The sequence below is a fragment of the Protopterus annectens genome, chromosome 6.part0 (assembly GCF_019279795.1).
Source record: "Protopterus annectens isolate FY-2018-M chromosome 6.part0, PAN1.0, whole genome shotgun sequence".
Taxonomy (NCBI): Eukaryota; Metazoa; Chordata; order Ceratodontiformes; family Protopteridae; genus Protopterus; species Protopterus annectens.
In genome coordinates, this window is record NC_056737.1 from 498876341 (window position 1) to 498899464 (window position 23124).

Sequence of the window (23124 nt, forward strand, 5' to 3'; positions counted from 1 at the left end):
CAGTCACACAATCTCTCAGTCAGATTTATATGACTTTTCACTAAGTTCTGTACATTTACATATTACTACATACTTTTAAACACCAAACTCATCATCAGTTTGCATGAAAATGTGTAACATACAAGAAGGCAGCAGAGTACACTGTGGCTATTTATGTAGTTATTTATTTATTTCACATTTGTTATCCAAGATAGTCCAACTGAACAGCAAGTGCCTGTTTTCAGCAGAGTCCTGGTTAGAAAAGCTCTCACACAAATAGAAAAGCAGCATGTAATTCACATTAACATGAGATAAAAAGTTGCAAATTACATTAACATAGTATAACAAGTTACAAATTGCTTACGATAAGTCAGAGCATAGAAATAAAGTTTACATGTGGATGTCACAATATAAAGATATTTCAGTTAAAAGCAATGAGTATTCCATTATTGGATAAAAGATGGCATTTTTATACAGAACGAACATAGCAGTTGGTAGCGTTCTCACTGATGGATGGATGAACAGATGACTATTTGTACAAGTATTTACAATATTTACAGTGAGCACTGAGATGCAGTCAAATGAGTGTTGTACAGTCCCAACAGTATATGTTTGTATAGTGACCCTGACAGAGCATGTACATGTCAGAACTACAGTGAAGGGGTCAAGCTTCACCTGATACAGGGGTTATGAAACAAAGTCAGATTGTAAATTAGTTCTTCTAAATCATGCCTGTCTAATGCGACAGCACAAAGTACTGAACATAACAACTAAAAATGTTTAAAAATATTTCCATTTCTAAAAATGTCATTGATACTGATGCATATTACTTATTGTATTTACTTCACATTTTTAACCAGGTGAGTGAACTAGTCTTAGTATCCTTTTCAGCCATGACCCTTGCGCTGTTGGCAGAGACATTCAAATGACAAGATATATATAAAATAATGAATACTGAACAAGAACATATAATATTCGAAAACATATTAGTAAAAGGAAATATAATTTTAAAGCAAACATCCAAGTAAGATAGAGTGTAACTTTTGGAATATACTTTGTGGAATAACCGCATCTTTAGTACAAGTTTGAGCCTTATGAGTTTCATAACTTCATAAAGAAACAAAAAAGACAGCTCTGATGATTCACTCCACCCTCCATCATCCTTTTCTGCTTCAGTTTCAGTGGATATCAGATAGTGTCATAAGGATAAAATACATAATGACTGCAACTTGTTAATCATCTAGGGCCTCAGGTCTCGCTATACCTTAGTGGCTGGTGGTCACGGTAGCCTTGAAACAAAGCATATATCTGTATCTACAGATACCAAACAACACACCCCTGCCAATCTTAACACCAGCAGCATGCGCTTACAACTTGTCCTGATAGCCACAGGTGAATGAGAGTGCAACTTTCAAGATGGAAAGTCAGAAAAGTTTGCAACAAATCTAGAAGATTCTGAAGGGGAAGTAAATGCTTTGCATAGCTTTTATTTTCAGATACTTCATAGAGGTGAGTTTTTTCATATAGTAGAAAACAGTGCATCCAATAACGTCTGTTACTTACTAAAATAATGCAAACATTCTGCATCCATCCTGAGAAAGCTGAACACTGCTAAACAAAGCCCAGAGGGCTAACCAGCTAAGTACATGGAGTTCTAATTATTTTTCTCTGCTACCATTTTACTCACCTCATGCTTATAAAAGTCTGGACTAAACAAAATTATTGACTGAAAATACCCAAACAAAACTACTACCATAACAATGCACATTTTGAGAACTCACCCTTGTGTCACTGTTACTGTTGTCATTCAGCCCATTTCAGTTTTCTGGCAGGGTTACATGTGAGACAGGCAGTAGCAACCAGTAATTCAAACTTACTCAAATCTGGCAACCTTTTGATTTAATACCACACATGAGGCTGCAAAGACATCTGAATGCTTTGAGGTTGAAGCAGTTGTTTACTCAGGTGGGCAGTGAACAGGGTGAAAGGCAGAAGCAGAAGTTAGTGCAAAACTGGATTAAGTCTGAGGAAGGGGGGATAACAAGGTCACAAGTGAAGTGCTGGGAGATACTGCTACAAGCTCTGATTTATTCAAGATGTTCAAATTAGTGACAAAACTAAGCGGAAGTAGGGCAGTATTCTTGGCAAATGCATCAGCCCACTGATGACACAGAATGATAATGCAGACAGTACAAACAGGGTAAGCAAACTTTGGGAAAGCCTCAAATAACACTTAAAGGAGATAAGAAATTTAGCACCTGACATTTTTACAAAATGAATAATGAAGCACTCAGGGAGAGAGATTAGGCATGCAACACTGCAGAACCAGAAATTAACTTTTTTAGACAATTGGAAATAAATGATGTACACATCATTCACCACAAGTGGACGTTTAAGCATTGTATCTAAGGTCAGTAACTTAATAACTCCCAAAGAAGGACTCCTGTTTGTCCAGAAGCTTGAGAAATTGCAAAACCTGTGTTGGGCCAATAAAATGGATTACATCACATCCGAGTTCTTGTGTCTTTGTGTTAAATAAAAGACAATAGTCATTTTTTTTTCAAATGAAACAGTCAATGAGTTAGGTTATTTAATAAGGTAAAGATATTGCTGGTGCATTTTAGAAAGGGATCAATCTGCAGGACTGCAGAGGCACAATATTAGTATATTTATTTATTTACTCAGTTCAGTTCTGTTAGCTGAGGAAGATTTGTTTGTATTTATTAATGTTTTTATCCAATGTAGTGATTAAACAACAGTGACTAATTCCAGCCCTGGCCCAAGAGATAAAAAAAAAAAAAAAAATGATAAATCAGTCTTTAAAAGTAAATATTATAATGCACTGTCTTTAAAGAATGGTACACAAAAAAACAATGTTCCTGTGTTGCTCTAAAAATCTATAATAAAATAATAAAATGCAAATGTGTGATGCAAATATGTGACTGAGGCTTTACTGACTATTAATCCAATGGCCAGGTACCCTAATGTGGTGGTAATAAACAGGGAGATGCACAATTATTAGTGGAAGATGTTTTCCCCATAAATTTACACAGTTGTATCCTGACTTGTGAAAATTATGGGGCCAAGATGTTCATTGGCTGAACTTCCAAATGAAGAAGTACATCCTAGGAATAAAGTACTAAAGTTATGTACTTACCATAAAGCTAGATTCATGTTGTCTTCTTTTGTCTGTCTCAGCCTTTGGGTATACTGGATCCAATCAAATCCAAAGGTGGCCTCTCAGAATCTTCACTTTTGAAGCTCCATCTTAATTCTCATAATACCTTGCATCCCTAAGTCTCCTCAGACTGAGATAGCCTTACAATAGCAGATTTATACCAACCTGATCCCCCTCTAAAAAAAACAGAAATGGACCAGATGGTGTCATGAAAGACTGCAGGCCAGCTGCAAGGTCCACCAGGAATCACAACCAACAATGACAACTTTGGTAGGGGCAGAGGGAGGGACCATCAAGCAATAATGGAGATATGAAGGGGCAGAAAAATCAATAGAACTACAGCTTTGCTAGCTTAAAATAGTGAAAGGCAATGTCTTCAAGAGAATCTTGAAGGGAAAAATGGAAGCATTTCCGGAAAACCAAATCCCCATGACAAAAACAAAAAATGGGTTCATGGCAAGAAAAAAACAAACAATAAAAAACTGCCATTCCAACATTAACAAGTTTTATAGCGGAGTTCCAGGTGAACAAGGCAAGAGTATTAGTAGATACAGTCTACCTCCACTTCAGCAAAGTCTCTGACTTTGTTCCACAAAGGAGGCTGATAGGAAATCTGGAGGGGTTAAATGCAAGAGTATGACTGGGGAAATAGCTGCACAGATAAATAACAGGACACAGAGTCTTCTTTTTCTTTCGGCTGTTCCCATTAGGGGTTGCCACAGCACATCTGTTTCCATTTCTTCCTGTCCTCTGCATCTTGTTCTGTCACACCAACCACCTGCATGCCCTCTCTCACCACATCACGGGTCTATATTAGAACATCGAAATTTCATTATTTCTAATGTTTTAACATCAACCCCTATTCAGCAAATGCTGACAACATCGAACATTCTGAACAGCAAATTTTTTACTAGAGAAAAAAAATTGCTGTTTCAAAGCACATACACACAACACAAGCACACCAAACAAACAGAAATCCACACACATACACCCAAAATCTTGCAGCTAACCCTACACTAAACTGTATAAACACCACTAACTATCCACTTACCTTAACCCAAACCCTAACCCTAAGATCCATCACTATCGCACACTCACCTCACCCACGCCCTAACCCTAACTCACTTAACCCGCCCTAACCCTCACGTCCACACAATCGCACACATACCTCCCTCGTGACCTAACACTAACTCACCTAACCCACGCGCAGTCGCACACTTACCTGAACCTGACCAGTAACATTCCACCACAGCACTGAAAATAGCGAAATGACAGAAACGGACAACCAAATTCTTTCCCTAGGAAAGACTACAACTGAAGTGCTATGTGCATTGTCGGAGTCCATATAAGGAAAAGGAAATCAGATGTTTGAAAGAAATTCAGAGGAAAGGTCCATGCAACGGGATGAAGGAATATGATACTTGTACATACCATGGCAGAACAAAACAGTAAATGTGAAGGTAGTTTATTACAAAATCCATTACTGACCACAACACAATAAAAACATAAGTCCTTTCATTCAGGATAACACCAAACTTCCTCAAATAAAATTTAAAAAGTATCATGTGACACTATATATATATATATATATATATATATATATATATATATATATATATATATATATGGGTCTACCTGATAACACTGACACGCTAAAACACTGACAACAAAATCACCGACACCACAAAACCGAAAGTTCAAAAACACGAAACTTCACATGCCCGACAAACCACAATCCCGACAATCAACAAACAAAACAAATCCCCTGTCCAAAAACCACACACACAACACAAGCACACCAAAAACCTTACAAGTCTACACTAAACCTTACATGCACAACTATCTATGCACTAACCTTAACCCAAACTCTAACCCTAATGTCCGCCACTATCGCACCCTCACCTAACCCGCTCCTTAACCCTAACTCACTTAACCCACCCCTACCCTAACCCCACACTTACCTTTAACATGTCAGTGTTTTCAGCATCGGGATTTTCAACTGTCGATCATCGCCGTTGTCGATCTTCCAGTGTTGGTGTTCTCATCGTCGGCATTTTGCAGTTTCAGTGTTATCAGGTAGACATATATATATACATACATATATATATATATATATATATATATATATATATATATATATATACATATATATATATATATATATATGGTCACATGACTACTCAAAGCCTTAAAGATACATTGCAACAAATCCAATCATAAAACATAACAATAACAATAAATAAGATAGCATAAATAATCACTAAAACTGCAGCCTCCATCCTGTTGGAAATCACCCCAATAAATTGTTAAATACATGGTTATAAACACACTTTAAATAAAACAACAAAATGAACATGAAATATACCAATAAATCCTATCTGTCTCAGGATTTCATTTTAAGAAGAGTGGTGATTAAAATTATGTCATTCAAACCTGATAGAACTGTCGCATGCAGATAAGTCTGCCACCATAACTGTCACTGTTCTAGTATTCTTTCCACGGTCACCCTCCAAGATTCTTCAATACCTGCTCTAAAATTTGCTAATTTAAAACCATGCCATAGATAATGGCTTATATGCTTGTATAAAATGTTGGTATATTTCTTTTTGTTAATTTCCTATACATGCTCATAAATACAGTGGCACAGTTTATGTTCAGTTTTGCAAACATAAAATACAAAACATTTTGTGCAATTAGCAATGCATACGACACCCTTAGTATAACAAGAAAACCGGCCAGAAATAGAAATAAACTTGTTACCAGCCTGAACTCCCAGGCCACAGTTAACATGCTGACATAGGTGACATACCTCCACGCTTTAACATCTGCCAATAGTTCTATTTTTGATTGGTCATTCAGAGATATTCTTAAATTTAGTCCTCTCTTATAAATCAGCTTAGGGTGGGCCACTAGCTGGTCACATATGTCTTTATCCCCAACAATCAACACCCAGTTTTTTTCAATAATGGCAGTAATTTCTTCACTGTTCAAATTAAAAGTTGTAATAAAGGGACAGGAAACACCATTGGCATGTTGACCATCTGATATCCCGGTAGAACTGACGTGGTCAGCAATAGATTTTCTAATAAACTACCTTTGTATTTACCGTTTTGTTCTGCCATGGTGTGAAGGAATATGACTATAGGCTAAAGGAGGTACAGCTCTTCTCATCTGAATCCAGAAGAGATAGGTGACATGCTATCAGTGTACAACATGTTAGGGAGATGTGAAAGGGTCATTGTGATCCATTCAGACATGGGGAAAAGGATATACAGATAGCAGATTGGGTGGAAAGGTTTCTCTCTGGTTTTCAGATTGTATGAAATAGTTTCTCTCTTGTTCTCTAATATTTATTTTTCATAGAGATGGTTGTGGCCCTGGAGGGGACTAACAGGAACAGGGATAGAGAGGGAATCCACAGAGGCATTCAAGGGGTAGAAAAGGGATTATGGAGGATGTAGGAATGGAGAGGGAGCAGAATGATAAGTCTTTTAAAAAGACAGAATATAGGTGTATTGTCTCTTTTTGCTGTTAACAAACATAATGCAGTGTAACGATGATTAAACTAATGAAGTGTTTAAGGAAAGAATGATCTCCAGGTAGCTAGACAATTTGTTTTGCTGACTATAATAGACACAAAATGGACAAAACTTAATTCATTACTATACAGTCACCATCTTTTTAATTTTAATCCCACATCTAATGAAATGCCAGTAATTTTATAATCATACTTTATATCAATATAATTATTCTGTAATTATTAAAGATAAAATAATGGATATCATACATGCACCAAGGATATATATTTTAAATGCATATTTATGAAATGTATATATTGCAGTCTCTGTAAATGCAACTTGTTTATTATTGCATAACAGTCCTATAGAAATCAAATTGTATTAACCTCTGACTTGATTGTATTGCCCATTGCACGATTCTAAAACTTCATTTCTACTGTTAAGAAACTGAAATTCTTTTTTCTCTGCAAATAGTTTAGTAAATGTTGTAACCTTAATGGAGCTTTTCTAAGTGGACCTCCACTGAAAATGGGCCTGAGTGTTCAGTTGGACCAACCTGGCAAACAAAAGGCAATAATAAATAGATAAGTCATCAGACAGAATTTCAACATATTTTATTGATTTAACTATGTTACCTAGTTTATAGTCATTTGCTGACTTGCTAATCTACAATTCTTTTCATTACTCTTATAACAGTAAAGATAAACTCCAAACTGAAGGGGCATCAATGAAGAATCCTGTGATGTTCTGCTCACTATTTCAAAAGGAACTAATACCCACAATGGTATGTTGTGTTCCACTACTTTAGCCACTGAATGACAGACCTATTGATAGTAAATGAGAGAATTTTCAAATTCTTTTACTGTAGATAGTGCTAGATGTTTTATCACAGTCCAAACAGGCATCATGTTTATCAAGTCCTTCCTGCTGTCACTTCATCAGAGAAGGTCACCAGACAGAGATGCCATACTTCACATTTGGTGAAACCCCACTGTTCCATGTCAGAAGGTAATATATTTCCCCTAATGTCTTAGATAAAACCCTACTGTACCGTGTCAGAGGGTAATATATTCCCCCTATTGTTTTGGATAAAACCCTACTGTTCCATATCAGAGGTTAATAGATTTCCCTTATTGTCTTGGAAGAAACCATAATGTTATATGTCAGAGGGTAACAGATCTCCCCTATTGTCTTAGATAAAACCATACTGTTCCATGTCAGAGGGTAATAGAGCTCCCCTATTGTCTTGGATAAAACCCTACTGTTCCATGTCAGAGGGTAATATATTTCCCCTATTGTTTTGGATAAAACCCTACTGTTCTATATCCAAGGTTAATAGATCTCCCTTATTGTCTTGGAAGAAACCATACTGTTACATGTCAGAGGGTAACAGATCTCCCCTATTGTCTTGGATAAAACCCTATTGTTCCATGTCATTGGGTAACAGATCTCCCCTATTGTTTTGGATAAAATCCTACTGCTCCAGATCAGAGGGTAATAGATGTTCCCTATTGTCTTAGATAAAACCCTACTGTTCCAAGTCAGAGGGTAATAGATCTCCTATATTGTCTTAGATAAGTTTCTTTACCACCCTTCCCATACCTCTGTAGGCTAATGTGTGGGAAATTGTTTGCACTGGCTGTAAACCCCTTCCCTGTATTATTTATATGTACTATAACTGCTTGTTGCCAGATATCAGAAAAATATCTGCATATTAAGAGTTTGCATAGTGCAATACACAACAGTTTTATTTAGGATGGCATACGTTGGTTTGGGTGTTCCCTTTAATCTTTGTAAAAAGCCATGCAGAATTCTGTCAGGGTTCAAAGAACACCTGCCCTGATTGCATCTGCTGTTTATACAATCATGTCAGTAGTAATATATGGTGCTCAAAATTTCTTTCTTTAAAATTATCTCATTTCTAATGTTTGGATTTTTGAAATAACCACAGAATGTGTTGTGTAGTGCACCTGTAATGTCTTGTGGTTGGGAATATTGCTTCATTGTTTGTAGATCACTTATTACATTCACTATTCTTACTGCTGGAGTTTTCTGTATTCACTACTCTTACCCTAGCTATTTCCTAATGTAATTAAAGAGTACTTTTTCTGATAGCTTAAATGATGACACTCTTTACATTGTTTGATCCTGATGATTTGTGTGTTGACACAGTAATGTCTGAACCACAAAATGTCTTCACCTTTTGCACATGCTCCAAGGTTACTCCTTGCAACATGCATTAGAACAAACTGATTTATAGAGGGACCCCCCCCTCACTAATTATATGTAGTAACTCCAAGATTTCAGAATCCCTGGGGAAGGGGCATGTTCCACTGTTGTCCACCTGCATTGTTGACTAAAGTAGAATGCCCACAATCGACCAACCTCATAGAACCCACACATCTGTTATGTGTGCGTATCTACATATAAATGTGCATGAACTTCTTAATATTCTCTTACCACAGTACGTCTTGTTTTAATCCTGACAGAAAATAGACATATACACAATAAATGGCCATATATGAAATCACGCAGTTTTTCCTTCAATTATCATTTTTTTAATTAAACAGGATATGTAGAGTAAACTTTAGTAACAGGACAGAGACAAACCAGCATCAATTGTATCTGCATCTGCCGAAGAATGTGTGCTTTTTTACCTTTGCAAAGGCATCACGGTTTGCTTGTAAGCTAACCTTTACTACTTCAAAAGGGTTGACGACAACAGCTTCTGTAAGTCCAGATCCTAATCCAGCAATAGTATATGCCTAAGAAAGATCAAGTACGAAACAGTTACTATAAACTTAAAACAGACAGTCCTGCATTAGCAAGTACTGTTATTCATAAATTCTTCAAAGGTAAATTAAATCCTTTTTAAAGGATAATGTATCTCAAAAGTACATTCATCAACTATGATGCAATATTAGTAACAGATGCATGTAATACACTACATATATTATACTCGGAGACTTCTTTCAAGTGAAGATGATGTCTGAACTGTTGGATGTAGTCTAAACAAGTGTATTGGGTAACACATTTTATATTTAAAAAATCAGAATATTAACATTTATTTTCAGATGAGTGGCAAAATCAGCTGTGTGAATTTCAAGCATTTTATTTATTTATTTTTACTTTATTGTACTCCACAATCAGTCAGATAAAGTTTTATGCTTTCAGTCATTACTCATTTTGGTCTCACAACTTTTACCTATCTATGTAAAAAGCCATTTTCAAAAACTTTCTTATCTAGTCCAAGAGTGTAAGCAAAGAAGCTTAAGTTAGCAAAGGGCAGGACATCCTGTGTGCCTTCAGTTTTGCATTCCATTCCCCTAACATTTGCTGAAGCTGTTCTTCAGAGTCTGCCTTAAATGCCATATCATCTTCATAAAACAGCTTTTTTTGATTTGTCCCTTTCATCCTGTTTACTAATGTAGTCCATCACCAGTATAAACAGCAGTGGACCAGAGCTGAACCCTAACTCAAACCTACTAGGAACCACTCTCTGAGTCCAAGCACTTTTTGCACTTGTGTCACTGGATCCTTGTACATAACCTGTACTAACTATATCAATGTTTCTGTGACTTTGAACCATCACAGCACTACCTAAATCATCTTTCTTGGGACCTTGTCATATGCCTTCTCCAAGTCAAGGAATGCCCAGATGGGCTTTTTCCTAATCTCTAACTTCTTCTCAACTTTCCGTTTCACTGCAAACATCAGATCAGTTGGATTGCATCCTGATCTGAATATGAACTGCTCATCTCCCACCTCATTTTCTACTACTTTGCATATTGGGAAATCATTTCCAAAACTGTCATGCAACGTGACAGGAGTTTTATACCTCTATACTGCACACAGTTGTGAATGCCTCTTTATTATTGTACAATGCTTATTCTTGAGTCATCGGTGATACACCTATCTTTACATACTGCTATGCATACGCCCTGGACCACTTCTCCCCTAACTCATGCAAGATCCTGATTATATCTGCTGTGACTGAAGGGGCATTTTAAGCCTAGCCAATAACAATAGATCAGAATCAAACCTGTATCTTGTGGCTATGAGGTGAAGACCTTAACCATTATGCCAAACCCTCCTCCTTGCTCCTTGTTCTTTGTTATTGCTGTCTTAGCCTATTTGTTAATCAACCAGTATTCATTCTTAGCCTGGTCCAGTCTTTTCTTTCTCCTCTGGTACTCACTCCACAATGAATATAAAATGTATTGCCATCTACTACACCTGCAGCAGGCCAGACATGACAGTTCAACCACATAAATGACTGTTTCTCATAATATATTCTGGTCATGAGATATAAGTAATTTTAGCTTGCATTAAATGTATTGAAAATAAAATAAAAGTAGCTAGCTTTCAGTGGTACGAAAAGCATATAACCTTTAAGTGTTAGAAGAATAAGAAAAGTACATTTGTATAAGTAAACTTACCATAACAGTTGATGTTTGAATAGATCACTGTAGCAATAATCTAAACTGTTTGGGTTATATCCTGCCAGTGATATGACCAACCAGCCAAACCTTATGGGCACCTTCCATGTGTTTTAGGCTACCTGTCAGGAGCTTAGGAAGACCTCCATATAAAAAAACAGAGCACAAAGCAACTCATAGATTTCATGACCTAAGAAGGGAGGTATTAGTCCTGAGAGGAAGAAAGGCTAGGAAGGAAGAACAAGAGTAACTATATACACAGAGGTATATAAATCCACACACTAGAAATGCATATTACAAAAAAAGAGATGGAGAGAGAGTATGGTTACTACAACTGTGATCTATTTGAACTTCCACTGTAAGTTTATTTACACAACTGTACTATGTTAATCATTAGATTACTGTTGCAGAAACTGAAGCTATTTGGATAGGTTATCATACCTTAAAAGGAAATAGGGAAGAAGAAGAGATTTAAGAATCCAAGAGCCCTGGAGAATGGTCCTAGCGAAGCCTCTTCTGGACCTGGGAAAGTAATTCAATTTGGTTTGCTTTGTAAAAGTATCTACAGAAGACCAAGTTGCTGCATCTAGACTACTTCCAGTGCCCATCCCTTACCAAAAGGTCACAGAAATAGCCGAACTTCTGGTAGAGATGGCCCTAACCCTTCCTGAAAGTGGACTGCCAGGGTGAGTCTAACAAAAGGAAATCTCATGAGATAACCATTGTGAAATCATCTGCTTTGACACCAGTTGTCCTTTTTTACTTTCAAAACTGATTTGCTTTCCTGAAGGATTTAGTTCTGTTGAAGTGGTATCTGATCTGGCTGTGGACATCCAGAGTATGAAGATTTCTTTTTCTCTTATTTATATGTTCTAGAATGAATACAGGGAGATTAGCAGAGTGTCTCAAGGAAAATCCCAACCCCTACTTTAAGCATAAATGATGGATCTGTCTAAAAAGAAACACTGTACTTGTGAAAAATTAGATATATTTGGCTCACAATAAGTCACTCAGATACCATTCTTACAGAAGTCAGAGCAATGAGTAAAACAGTCTTAGGTTCATAGGTTCATACTAGGCTATCTGCCCTAGGGCATTTATAAGCCTAGCCAGAGTGTGTTTGGCTTTCGCCACCCATTTTAATTAATTTTGCTATGCCCTTTTTCGAGGTTAGTATACTGTGCCTCTGTCTAACAGTGACACAGAAGTGATACCCGGGTTAAACCTACGATCTCCCATCCACTCATCAAGATTCCTCTTGAAGAGAGTCAATGAGGGACTCTGCCTAACCTGGTCTGGGATTTTATTCCAGAGTGAAGGGAGCTTCTGGGTTATGAATCTGTCCCTCCAGCATGTCCTATTTATTTCAGTACTGAGGTTCAAGTCTCTCGAGTGCGTAGCTCGATGGGATTTGGATTTTCTGAGGTGCAGCATGTCCATTAATTCCAGGTTGGACATGGCTTTATACGTCAGGCACAGATCGCCTCTGAGCAGGCGGTATGCCACTGAGTAGAGCTGGAGTTTCTTTAACCGGGCAGCAAATGGCATCTGTTTGAGCCCTTTGATCCTCTTGGTGAGGTACTTTTGGGGTCTTTCCAGTTGCTGCAGGTGTCTGGTAAGGTACATCTCAAAAAGGGCATTGTACTCAATTATGGGCCTGATGAGGGATGAGTAAAGAGGCACGATGACCTCCCCTGATCTAGATGTGAATCCCTTCATGATTAGGTGGGCTATATAAAATGTTTCTCTAACCACTTTGGCCATGTGGTTGTCAAATGAGAGATTGCTATCAACTTGGGTCCCCAGGTCCCTAATTACTTCTTCTGTACTTAATGGATTACCACCTATGTAGTAATTTGTGAGCACTTTGTTTTTGCCAAAGGAGATGACTATACACTTTTTGGCATTTAGCTTGAGGCCATGGCTCTGGCACCAGTTGTCTGTTTCTATGAGGCCCTTTTGTAGGATGCTTGTGTCGGCTGGAGAGTCGATTATGGCACCCAGTTTGCAGTCATCTGCGAACTTGGTCAGCCACAGTCCTTCCGCATTTGCCTGTACCTCTGAGAAATATATACCGAACAAGAGAGGTCCCAGGACTGAGCCTTGTGGGACGCCACTTGTAACTGGTTTGGAGTCTGACATGGCTCTAGCAATTCTAACCATGTGGGTTCTGTCCTTGAGCCAGTTTGCAACCCATCTAGTGACATAGGGGTTTATATTTAAGCTGGTGAGCTTATCTATAATGCCCGAGTGGGGTATTGTATCGAAGGCTTTTGTGAGGTCCAGGTAGGCTGTGTGGACCACCTTCCCCTCGTCAATGGCCTTGGTGACTGTTTCAAAGAAATCGACCAGGTTTAAGAGGCAGGATCTGCCCTTAACAAAGCCGAACTGGGTAGGATCCAGTGTCTGTAGGTCCCCAATATCTTTATTTATGAGGTCCATGATGATCCTTTCCATAGCTTTGCAGACCAAGCTAGTCAGGCTTATGGGGTGATAGTTTCCAGGATCCGTTGAGGCACCACCTTTGTGGAGAGGGACCACTGTTGCTGTATGCCACTCTTTGGGTACATATCCTTTAGTAGGGCTGAGATTGAACAGTAGTTTTATGTTTGGGTTTAGCTCTTCTTGGAGTTCATGTAAGACGCAGCCCGGGACACCGTCTGGTCCCATTGATGCTGTGTTTTTTGCCTTGGAGAGGGCGGCTCTTACTTGAGCATCTGAGATGTTAGGGGGGCAGCACTCTGCTGGGATAGATATTCGCCCTTTTGGTGGGGGGGGGGGGGGTTTGCGCTGAACCTGACAGCTAGGATGTTGGCACAATGTCTGTGGGTTCGGTGTACTTTTTGTCATTTTGGACTAATTCTGAGCATATCTGGGAATTCCCACCCAGGTTCCTAACATAACTAAAGAAAGCCTTGTGATTATCCTTAGTGTCCTGTGCAATTTTTCTCTCAAAGCTGGCCTTAGATGATTTTATTAGTGCCCGTAGTTTTTTGCTAATACTGATCAGAAATGCCTTCCCTTTTTGGGATTTTGCTCTATCATGTAGTAGCTTCCTCCTTCTATTGTATAGTTTGTTTATGGTTGGGGTCCACCAGACAGGACGTCTGCCTTTGGAGGATTGGGTCTTGGTTTTATTTGGGATTGCATGATCCATGCATTCCTGAAGGTGTTCATAGAATGCGTTTATAAAGGATTCTGCGGTCTGGGCCGTATTTTCCACAGGCCCAGGGGCTTTGAAGGATTCCACCTCAGTTTTGAGGACTGTGAAATTTGCTTTAGAGAAGTTTTTCACTGTGGTTTTCTGGGCAGGGGGTGGGGTCGGGATGTGAATATCCAGTGAGATTAGTTTATGGTCTGATCTTACCAGTGAGGGATACACTTCTGGTCTGGAGCACAGAGTCCCCATGTTGGTGATGATCAGGTCCAGTATGTTTTCCCCTCTTGTGGGAGTGGTAACAAGTTGTTCCATAGCATTTGAGTTTATAAATTCTATAAACCTTTGGGCTAGGGTGTTGGAGCTAGAGTAATGCTCCCAGTCTATGTTTGGGTAGTTGAAGTCGCCCAATATAATGGTGTTTGGAGAGACCTTCATATTTTCCAGTGTTCTCAGGAAGGCCGAGTGGGGTTCCTGGGTTTGGGAGGGTGGTCTGTAGCAGGCTATAAACTGGAAGGCAGTTTTACCCACTGTTAGTTGCACATGGATAGTATCTGATGCTTCATGCTGTGCCACCAACCTGGAGGTGTGGGTATCTTTGACGAATATTGATACTCCCCCTCCTTTTGTGGTTCGGTCCAAGTTTTGGGGCCGAAAAGCATGGTATGAGGTATAACCTGGTAGTGCTGGGGTGCTCTCGGGAGCCTTGAACCAGGTTTCTGTTACTGCACAGATATTGATGTTCTCCATGCTAAGAAGAGTTTTGAATGCGTGCATCTTGAGGTTTAGACTTCTGGCGTTGAGTAGCATTACTCTTCCATGTTAAGGACCTCAAATCAGCTTCATGAGCTCATTCAAATGGAAGAGGAGGAGCCACCTGTTTTCTAGGTGGATTACTAGAAAATGGAATGCAAAATCAAAACCAGCTGTGACTGAAGTACTGAATATTGTTAAGGAGTTAAAAGAACTAGTGGTGGGGATCTTTAACAAAGGGAAGGAGCAAACTACATAGAAATACATGGAATTTGTGGGATCAATACATATATAGTAATGTTCAGGAGGAGAGAAATTTAAAGAATGTCAGAAATTAGACAATTTATGTAATGCACTTGATAATTGTTAAAAAGAAAACATACATAATATATAACACATGTATAAAAATGTTAATATGGTTTGCTTTCTTTTCTATTAATATATGAGTACCTATGTCTTAAGTGATGATATAATAAAGGTGCTAAAAATAGGTTCATATGGTGCTATCTAATGCCAAGAACACTATATCTATGATGTCAAATAACAAACCAGGCTCTTTAGTGGTCAGTTTAAAACATGACATGTCTGTTTCCCTATAGCAGCTATTCACTATAGCCTCAAAGCAGACTTTTTACTAGATGAATGGACAGCAGTAGTCATTCTCTGGAACAATGTCGGTGCTTCAATGGACTCCAGATAATTACAGATCCATAAGCCTGACCACTTTTATCTGTACAGCTATGGAAACGATCACTGCAGAATTAATAAATAAACATATATGACACCTACAGACTCTTAACCCAACCCACTTCAGATTTATCAAATGTAGGTCCTGCCTACTTAACATGGTCAATTTCTTTTAAAAAGTAACTGAAAAAATGGGTGAGGACAAAACAGTGCACATCAAATATCAAGACCACCCCCCCCCCCCAAAAAAAAATGTGTTCAGCAATATCTCAAACTTGGGTATCATAGATAAACTCTCCTAGCTAAATATCAATCCCTATGTGACTTTTTGAATAACAAAATGGCTTAGAAACAGAATGCAGGAAGTTATGGTGGGTGGTTATACCTCCTCCATGAAAACTGTCACTAGCAGTGCACCCCAAAGTTTAGTCCTTGGGCCTCCCCTCTTAAGAATTTAATTCTCAGAGTTCAAAACTAATGTAAAGGATTTGGGGTTGACCAAGTCTGCAGATCACTGCAAACATGGTGCCATCATAAACTCCCTAAAGGACACCAAGATCCTCCAAGACGGCCTGTCCTGAACAAATAGCTGGTGTCAAAACAATGGACTAAATCTAAATGCCAAGAACTGCATAATCATATCCTTCAGCAAGCATAACTCCCTTGGTAACTATCACAATGACAGCATACACCTGAAAATTGATCTCATAGTTAGGAAGCTGAGAACCTATACTGGCAATGAACTGTCCTTTGATCACCACATACCCACTGGTATAAAGTACTTTTCCATTGCATAGCTTATATCTAAAGGTACTGCACCCACATCCACAGATGTAATTGTTCTACTGTACTGTACAGCACGTATTAGACCATTCATTGACTATTATGCCCCTTTTGGTATGTACAGACACATCACAACTGAAATGACTACAATGCTTAAAAAACATCAAGTGCATAAACAGTAAAAGCTATACAGACTTTGTCAAATCCTTGTCCCTCTTCTACTCGGAGGTTACCTCTACCTTTCATATACAGCTTTAACATTTCCAGTTCTGTCAGACTTATTACACATTTGCAAATCCAAATGTATCATAAAAACCCACTCAGGGGATCTCAATCTCTTTAGCAAAATAAATAGATCATGTTATAGGAATAGGTTTGAATCATAGAGAACGTCACTTGTATAGAACCATCTTCTAATTTACAAAAAGCTTAATTACATTTCTTACTCTTTTCTAATGTAATTTGGATGAATGGAAAAGTAATTGCACATTCATCCTTTTTTAGCACCCCTGTCACTCAAGGATAGGGGGAAACATGTAAATTTGAATTGTGTGATTGGGGAGCACAGTACCTCTAAAAGGTTTATTGATGCCTAGAACTCACTGCATCCTGCTGATCATTCCAACATGCTTTGTATGCTTCTAGTATATACCAAGAAGATGGTGCTCTTCTTATACAGTAAAAACAGAAAACACATGCTGATGATCTGCAAATGCAACACATTTATGAGTTATACTGGTACACCACATTTAGGCATGGTATAACAGAGAAATTCAGCAAAGCACTACTGGAGCTCTGCTAAGAGACTGGAGGGAGGCCTTCCTAGACAAATAGTACTTGCAACTGTAATAATGATAGGGGGTACCTCTGGACAACAAACAGTGCTGTAAACTTGGAAGATGGTAGAGGCAAGCCTAAGCAGTATGTACTGCCAAATTCATTCATGGCAGGGGAACACTAACTGAGAATATTAAAGAACATAATGTGGTGGAAGCATATGTCTTACTTATGTGCACCACAATGCTTTTTCGGCCTCAATATGTATCCCAGCTGGTAGAGCCATCCAGAATGTGGAACACAGGCCATCACTACATCACCAGTGAAAATTACAATTAATATATGGTGTAGGTAGGCAGTACTAGGTAATGAGGTTCATGGTGGACCTAGACTGAGTAACTCAGCCTGTGCTGTACAAAGATGGAATTCTTCAGGAATCACACCAAATGTGCTTATTTAAAGGATTTTGATTTTACCATAGGCCAGATTCCAAAAGAGTTGCACATAGTGCAAGTCCTATCTATAAACAGGATTACATTGGGGGCCAGATTCCAAAATACCTGTTCTCAGCCTAATCTCAGTATACATGTTCACTTACACTGAGAGCAAGTCTTTTGGAATCAGACCCCACAACTCTTACTACTTAACTTTTTTTGTTTGACAGCACATCTCAGTATGAACTACTGTCAGACCAGAAATGTTATGAACTTGGATTTTCTGTTGTTTTTACATCAAGTACTATGCCTATAAAACAGCAAGTTGAAGTAATGCATTCTTTCATTTAGCATTGTAATTTATGATGTATTTTATTTTCATTTTTTCATGTTGCTGTATTATGACTTCCTGCACAAATTTTGGCCGTGGAAGTGCAGCGACTAGCATTGCAGCCTCACAGCAAGAGGTTCTCTGGTTCAATCCTTGGCTGGGGTGCCTTCTGTGCAGAGTCTTCATGTACTCCCTGTGGTCGTGTGGGTTTCCTCCGGGTGCTCTGGTTTCCTCCCAATGACATGCTGTAGGTGGATTGGATACTCTAAATTGGCCCTAGGTGTGTGTGTGTGTGTGTGTGTGTGTGTGTGTGTGTGTGTGTGTGTGTGTGTGTGTGTGTGTGTGTGTGTGTGTGTGTGCCTTCAGTGGAAGGTTGGGTGCCGGGCTGGTGACTCGACACTGTAAAACTCCACTGCCAATCATGAGCAGACAGGTGATCTGCTGTGGTGACCCCTAACCAGAAAAAGCTGAAAGAAGAAGAAGAAGAATACAATAAAATGTAAATGATGTGGCATACAATTTGCTGTTCAACTAATATGGCATATAAACTTGGTGATGACGTTGATGGCAGTTGAGAAACAACAGTGTGGAAGAAAAGTTATTCACTCTTGTTAAATGATAATATTATAAAAGTTTTAAATATCATTTGGTACTATATATTGTGGTTTACTCAAGAATGATATTTTAGCAGTTAAAATGCTGGTGCGTTTCACTAAACATCTATCAAACTCTTATCTCAGTTCTTTGTACACAGAAGTCATGTGAACTGTCATTTAAATTCAACATGAACCAGACTGCCTCTGCCACACACAAAACACAATTCTCAGCGAAGGCTGACAGAATTCTCTGTCTAGAACTTTTTTACTTGTACAGTAGTATTGCTGCAATGCTGGATAAGGTGAGAGACAACAGGTTAGCAGACCACTCTTGACTTAAACCAAATATAAAATATGCTAATTATTTCATTCATTAGTTGTAGTCTAAAGTTATCTAGCTAATTAGAGAGGAAAACAATAGCTTGCCACTCAATACAGCTACATATCCCTTTATCGGGCACTAGTAGATATATAAAAAATAAAAACCAACCATGAGATCTAAAAAGTGACTAAATTGAAACAAATACTAAAAAATGATAAATAAAACAGTGCCAATAGAGATTAAACATGCAGAGATCAAAACAGTGCACAGAAAAAGTAAAATAGCAGTCAGTTAAATAGACAAAATTCGTACTAGATAAAAAATAATCTACAGTTAAATATATAGCCTTGCTGTCTCTTATTACTCAGAGTTAGAGAAACTAAGATAAGGCAGAATTAAAAAGCAAACCTTTATAGATGTGTCGCAATCAAAGACTAAAAAACTGTGGGCTGGTTTCGGTCCCAAATTCAGCTAATCACTCCAGTACAGAAAACAGGGTTATCAGATTACATAATTTACTCTACTACACAAAATAAATGTAATAACATTAAATCAGATCACATTAATTGCGTTCTCACCATGCAAAAATAGGAGCAATTACATTTCACTAGATTACATTCATTTCCTTCTACAGAGGGGAACAATGGACTAAAAAAGGGTAAACATTTATTAACTGTTCACATTTGAATGGCTTCTCCCTTTTATATGTCTGGAGAGCTGCTTCTTTGAAGCACACTGTACTTACATTTAATGACCCCAAGACTTTCTTGTCTATATGCACTTATAACACTTGATTATATGCAGACATTTAAGTTCTTAAGACTGCAGAAAGTTACATTTTACATTTCAAATATGTTTCTTCTACTTTCAGTTTCTTTTTAATTTAAAATAGAAAAGATCATATATTTCCAAGAACAAGAAATATACATTGCAGGTTAAAACAAAGTCCAAATGAAGTTCACAAAGATGCCAGCACTTTGCAATAAAAAAAATACATCATATGATAAAAATCTATTTTTTTTAACCTGGTACCTCACCCCAGGCACCGTGCAAATAATTTTAAATTGATACAGAATGCAGTTAAAAGGTACCACATAATGCACACATGACTTTCATAAATAGAGAACATGGGGCCTAATATTATGTCATAATTGAAAAAGAAATTCTGATAATATCAAGTCTGTGTGAGTAGTATAAGTGTTGTGCAAATTAAGGTTCATGAGAAAGCTTTTATAAAGAGTGAATTTTACTAATATTGTTACAAAAGTCTGTTCAATTTAGTGACAAATTCAAATAAAAAGAAGTTTCAAGTAAAAACTTGTATTTATGTTTTTGTGCTGCAAGTGAATGCAGAAAGTATTTATCACATGCCTCTTGGTCCAAGGGTTTATAGTAGCTTGCCAAGTATTCTTCCCAGTTTTAAGTTAACAAAGGAAGGAACTAAAGGCAGACAATCAGTATATGTAGCTACAAGGTTGAGTACCATAACCTGAATATTGAGTTTTGCCCTCAAACTCCACTACCGGATCAGCTGAAGAAGGCAAGCACTGGAACAAAACTCTTCTTTTGAGAATTACTGGTGTGGCTAGTGAAGGAGAAGTAGTAGTACTGAGTCCTTTAACTGTGTCATTGGTTGTGCCTTGACTCAGTTAACTCCAAGGATAATGGAAGATGCCCCCAGGAATAAAGGTTGGGCTCTTAGGGTCAATAGTAGTATAAAGGATTAAAAGTTGCAATGAAAAATTAATAATACTCATTTGTTAACCAAGTAGGCCCAAGAGACAAACAGTCCCTTTTCAGGGGCAACCCAGGAGTAATTTCTGGTTAAGTGAATTGCTGAAGGCACACAATAGACAAATGAAGGCTGAGAAAATCAAACATTGTCCACAGGAGCTACAGCTTACAGCCTTAAAACTCTGCACCAACTGCCAGACTCAAGGTGCAATGGAAAGAAGAAGCAGGTTTAGTTGATTTGAAGTGGTCATTGGTGTTTTTCTGAATTTGCCTGTTTCAATAAATGACTGTTCAGTCCTTGACTTGGCATGCAAATTGGCCTAATGGACTGGGCTGTTGATGACAATGCAGTCACTGAATATTTTTCTGAGTCTGTTTTAGCAGGCTTTTCACTAACTTTAAGTTGGTTTGTGAAGTGGAAATACAGGATAGAGATAAGAAGGTGTGTAAGAGACAGAAGGATGAAGGAACATTGGATTTCTACTGCGGAGAGTCACTAAGTACTTTGTCAGTCCTTCAGCACTCATAAAAGATTGCTCAGCCTTTTACTAGTAAGTAAATCATATAAATCAGCTACAGTTGTATATTGAGTTCAATAAGTCAAGTAACTAGCATGACCCACTATGGAGACCTCAATGAATGCTGTGCAAAATGTTTAAATAATGCTTGTTTTTAAGTAGAATGTTTTATAGAAAAGTTTAACTTCCAAAATTAAAATTAGAGACAGTTAAACAGGGAAAGATTAAATTTTGCAAGACTCTGAGATATCTGCTAACAGCTGCAAAAGCTATAAAAGCTATAAATTAAGTAAATCTATGATAATAGCAGAATGTGTGACATTTTTATGCAACTCTCCCTATTTTACAATGGTTGTGTATAAAAAAGAGCTTAAATTTGTAAATATTAAGTTTAGGTTGAATTTGCCTATATGGTACAGTCCAAATGTGATTACAGCTTAAGTTTAAACACATGATAGAAAAGTAATCAGGTAAAATTATTCACAATGTGTATTATGCCTATAAGTGAAAAACAAACAAATTCTATGCAAGATTATTGAAGTCTGTGGGTTTGATAAAACAGGATTCAATGCTGAACATCTGAAAATAAAAAAGTCTAACAATTAAGGTCGTAGCAATATTTTAATAGTGTTTTCATAGTACTGATGCAAGCATTTGGTAATTTCAAAAAGGTATGAAAAATAGCAATTATTACTGAATGACATAATCAACAAGTGCGAAGACCTCAGCTGTTTACAGATTTCAACATAGCAGGCTACTGAAGTTAATGAACATCACAAAAGGAAGGCAATGACTTGTGTAAAATCCTGATGATTAGTAATTTATTTCAAAGAAGAACACCACCCAAATATCATATTTTTCTTTCCAGAAACTTATCTTCCTTCCCTGTAATCCAATAGAAAACACATCACATACAGGAAAGCATCATTTAATAATTATTCTCATCACATACAGGAAAGCATAATTTAATAATTATTCTACTTGTTTTATGTTTGAATTTATTTCTGTTTGCCTTTCTTTCCCGTATTTCATAAGTTTATAGGTAAGTACTAGGCTAGTTGCCCTTGCAGGCCATTATAGCCTAGACAATTTCCCCTTTTGTGCTCAAAATAACCTATCCCATTTGGTTATAGACTGCTTTACCCATACCATGGTCAATAATTACAAAGTACACCTAATGAGAATAACTGTGATCATACCATAGGTAATTTGAGGAGATCTATGCATGGGATAAAGAATTTATTAGCTGTCTCTGTCCATTAGTAGTAAGGGGGACAGTACTGGGGTAAATTATTTATTTCCCATTCACAAATCTAATATGTTCTTGAATATGGACAGAGATGACCTTTGCTTTATGTGGATGTGGAGTCTGTTCCAGAGCAGCAGTATCCTCTGTAGGATATACCCGTCCCTTCAAACCATTCTGCTGACATTGCAGAACAGGTTTAGATCCCAAGACTGAGTATTTCTAATGCCATTTGACGTGCTGATTTCATTAAAATCCATCAGTAATAGGTTGCTGAATGTCCTGTATGCCAGACACAGTTCATCTCATAGCAGTCTGTAGGGTACAGAGTATAGTGACAGGGCTTTGAGCCAGTCCATGTAGGACATATTGTTTAGGCCTTGTATCCTTTTAGTAAGATATCTTTGTGAATGTTGAAGTTGTTACATGTGCCTGGTTAGATACCTGCCAAAGGGGCATTATATTCAATAAATGACCTACTGAGGTCTGAGTAAAAGGGGACAATGACAACCCTAGATCTAGACACCATCCCTTTGTTAATAAGTTGTGCAATATAGATAAGCTCCCAAATCACTAACAACTAGCTCAACTCTTAGGGATGTATTGTCAATCTAGTAGTTCCCTGGAGTAGATGACTTCCCAAAGGCTACAATACTGCATTTTGACATTTAG

General features: G+C 37.8%; 1 protein-coding gene across 1 annotated transcript in view; it reads right to left on the bottom strand.

Moving 5' to 3' along the window:
- Positions 1–23124, bottom strand: part of SLC25A21 (solute carrier family 25 member 21) — a 2418593-nt gene that overhangs the window by 353737 nt on the left and 2041732 nt on the right. Inside the window, exon 5 of the mRNA XM_044074218.1 lies at positions 9333–9440. Coding sequence (XP_043930153.1) covers positions 9333–9440 — 108 coding nt within the window. The remainder of the gene's footprint in view (positions 1–9332; positions 9441–23124) is intronic.